The sequence below is a fragment of the Limulus polyphemus genome, unplaced genomic scaffold (assembly GCF_000517525.1).
Source record: "Limulus polyphemus unplaced genomic scaffold, Limulus_polyphemus-2.1.2 Scaffold1318, whole genome shotgun sequence".
NCBI classification, from domain to species: Eukaryota; Metazoa; Arthropoda; class Merostomata; order Xiphosura; family Limulidae; genus Limulus; species Limulus polyphemus.
In genome coordinates, this window is record NW_013666928.1 from 298,565 (window position 1) to 301,970 (window position 3,406).

At 29.4% G+C, this 3,406-nt stretch overlaps 1 protein-coding gene across 1 annotated transcript in view; it reads left to right on the forward strand.

Annotated features, from left to right (window-relative positions):
- Window positions 1-647: 647 nt before the first annotated feature.
- The window catches only part of LOC106463076 (sideroflexin-1-like), a 4,800-nt gene continuing 2,041 nt past the window's right edge, over window positions 648-3,406 (forward strand). The window contains exons 1-3 of the mRNA XM_022390480.1: window positions 648-760; window positions 1,760-1,947; window positions 2,857-3,027. Coding sequence (XP_022246188.1) covers window positions 1,781-1,947; window positions 2,857-3,027 — 338 coding nt within the window. The 5' untranslated portion in view covers window positions 648-760; window positions 1,760-1,780. The remainder of the gene's footprint in view (window positions 761-1,759; window positions 1,948-2,856; window positions 3,028-3,406) is intronic.

The window sequence follows — 3,406 nt, forward strand, 5'->3', positions numbered from 1 at the left end:
TTTATAGTTACAAAATCACATAATTTTGATTTCTAAATACCCACAGAGAAGTTAATTACTCTTTTATTTTCTCTATTTTATTTAGTTTCCAGTGGGACAGCGGCAATTCTACGCATTTACAATGCTAAAATCCGGGGTTTGATTCTCCGCGGTGGACGTAGCAGATAACTTGTGGCTCTGCTTTAAAATGAACAAATAATAATGCCATATATATACATATATATAAGATTAATCTATTTTCAAAATGTTTTATTCTAGTCTTGTGGTATTCTAGAGAGTTATATCGAATTAATGAAGTGTTTTATGGAAATGTAACCAGAATACTTTCTTATTCGTTATTTTTTGATTAAAATCATTTTACGAATAATAGATAAAGTACTGAAAAGAGGAAGAAAAGGAATTAAGAAAAAAAACGGTAGTTTATTTCACCTGTCTTTAATTATTGCATCAATGTTGAATCCACTACAGCCATATCCTAGAGCGAAAAGAGCGTTACATATCAAGGTGATCTATCGTTTGTTGAACAAATTTACACTGCACTACTGTTTTCAGTTTAGATGTTGATATAGCAGGTTTACCAGTGGTAAGAAAATACATTTTCAATTCGTTAAAAGTTACTTGGTACATATTAAGTTTTATTTAAGATAATTCTTATTGTAAAAGCGCGAAACGAAGCTTGAAAAATATATCATTAATAGTAGGATGATTAGGTCGACATTGAACTCGAAGCTGGAAGTTGAATCTTTATGAAACTTAAAAGGTTTATGAAACTTTATTGAAATATTAATTTTTATCTACAGTAAATTAGTATCAAATAATTAACAATGTAATATGAATCATCAACGCCTAACCCGATAAATAATTGAAATAACACATAAATATGCCAGTTGTACCATTAATGATAAACGCCTTAACACTCATATTTTTATCTAAATAGTAAATTGTAACGTGTAAGAAAATATTTGGCTAATTAAAAGGATTTATATAATTGTAGGAGTTTTGTTAATCCTATGTTGTTAGGATGCTTCTGCGGAGGGAATGGTTATCTTATAATGTTGTATCTTATAAAATTATTGGTTTAGGTTAAGATATCTAATATTATTTTCTCCTGAGAAAAGAAGGATTAAACGTGATTTTGAAGTGTAGAACATTTACTGGTGTATTGTTAAGATAAAGACAAATATTCTTATTCCAAAGACAATAGGAGAAGAGGACAAAAATTTAACATTTATAAAAGACAGATCAGGCTCCAGTTAAGACAGGTACTAATTACAGTTACAATTACTAATTAAGTTGTGGAATGAATTGCTTTCAGTGTCAACAATAGTGGAGGCTGGCACTTTACAATAAATTTAAAAGAAAAATTTATAATCTATGAAAATAAAAGGTGGAGTTAAAGTTTTATTTTATCAAAGGTGGTTCAGCAAGGAGAGCCTTGAAGGACCAAATGGTCCCTTGTTGTTATGTTATTTAAATATTGTCCTTTATATCTGTATAATGATATCACCACTGTAAGATAAACTAAGTTTACTGTGCATAGTATAGTATATCCACACAAATATATTACATAGTAGTTGTAATAAAAGCTTTAACTATAGTTTGCTGAAAAATAAACCTGGCTGTGATGTTCTTTACAACTTATAATTTTTTTTTATTTATAACTCATAGTATTTTCATGTAAATATATGGATTAGTGGTTTGAACCAATTAAAAGTGGATTCTGACATTTAATGGGAAATCTTTCTTTTGTTTTTTTCAGAAACTTGGATATATTAATTAAATGAAAATGAGTGGCTTAGCAGGACGTATTAACATTGACAAGCCACGCTGGGACCAGAGTACCTACTGGGGTCGAGCTAAGCATTTTTTTACAGTTACTAACCCCTTGAATTTACTTTGCACATCTTCCGAGTTAGAGAATGCTAGAGACATTGTTACCAGATATTGGTATGTAAACTTTTTCAGGTGGCTTCTTATAACAGTATTACATAATTAGTATGTGTCAGGTACAATTCAACTGTGTTTTAGTAAGTTTAGTTTTTGTTTTTTCTTTATTTCAGAACATTTTAAGTGTGATATTGCATAAATTTCATTACATATAATTAGTTTGGCAAACATTTTAAAATTATTTATATGTTACTGTATGTACAAGTTTCTATTCTTTAAAAAGAATTATTTTACATGCACATTTTAATGTCTAGAATACATTGGGGAGAGAATCAAATTAAGAATTATCTTTTACTGCTGATATCAATATCTTTAAAACAACTTGTAGAAAATTATGAAGGAAAGACATCACACTTGTTAAGCAAATGAGATGTTTTGGAAATATGATTGTTGGTACTAAATTTAATGTGTATGGATGTTATCATCTAAATAATCACTAACCTAAGAAACGGGAGAGATTTGATTGGTCATTTTCCTTGTATTTTAAAGAGTTTCACAAAAGTTTTAATATTTTTGATATATAAATTGAAATTCAAAAATTGGTTTAAAACATGGAAAATTTTCTTTGTTTGCACCTACTTTTTCATGACCACTAACAGAAATCTTTAGCAATCAAGCTATGAATAATTTCACATGAAGTGCATCAAGAAATGATGGATTCACATGATTTATAATTTCAAACTACCTAGTTGTTATGATTATACAGATTAAAAAGATTTAGTGGAAGAAAAGTGCTCCTAGGTGTTGTTTACATTATACAAATGCTCCGTAAGTTTTAAAAAAAAGAGCATTATGTTTCCATTTCTGATTTCCTAAAAACTTGTTATAAGTGCATTACTGTATCCAGTCTTTATTAAAGTTTATGATTTATAAGCTGTAATGTTATTTGGACTTAAACTTGTTTGCCAGGAAAGGAAATGAAATGCCAGGTTTAACTGAAGATGATCTCTGGCATGCCAAACATGTGTATGACTCTGCATTTCATCCAGATACTGGAGAGAAAATGTTTTTGATTGGACGAATGTCTGCCCAGGTTCCTATGAACATGTCAATTACTGGATGCATGTTAGCATTTTATAAGTAAGTTTCAGAATTTGCATCTCTGGTGTCAGGGTTTTATGTATATGGGCTTAAATTCTTTACAGTTGGTGTCTGTGACTTGTTGGCGATAAATTCGAACAATAAATGGACTCACACAATCCACTTGTTTTAAAATAATATATTCAAAACAAGTCAAACGTATGTACAAAAACTATTTACACTACAGTATATCACAGTTGTATCTTAAGCTTTAAATAATTCTCTTTTCTTGTCAAAAGTCCACACAGGCTGATTCAATTATTTGAGAATCCAATTGACAAGACAAATTATTTTTCTCTACTCTTATCACAATAGTATCGGTGAAAAATCAAGGTGAGTTAAAATTTATTTATCTAAAGGTGGTTCTAGCAAGGAGAGC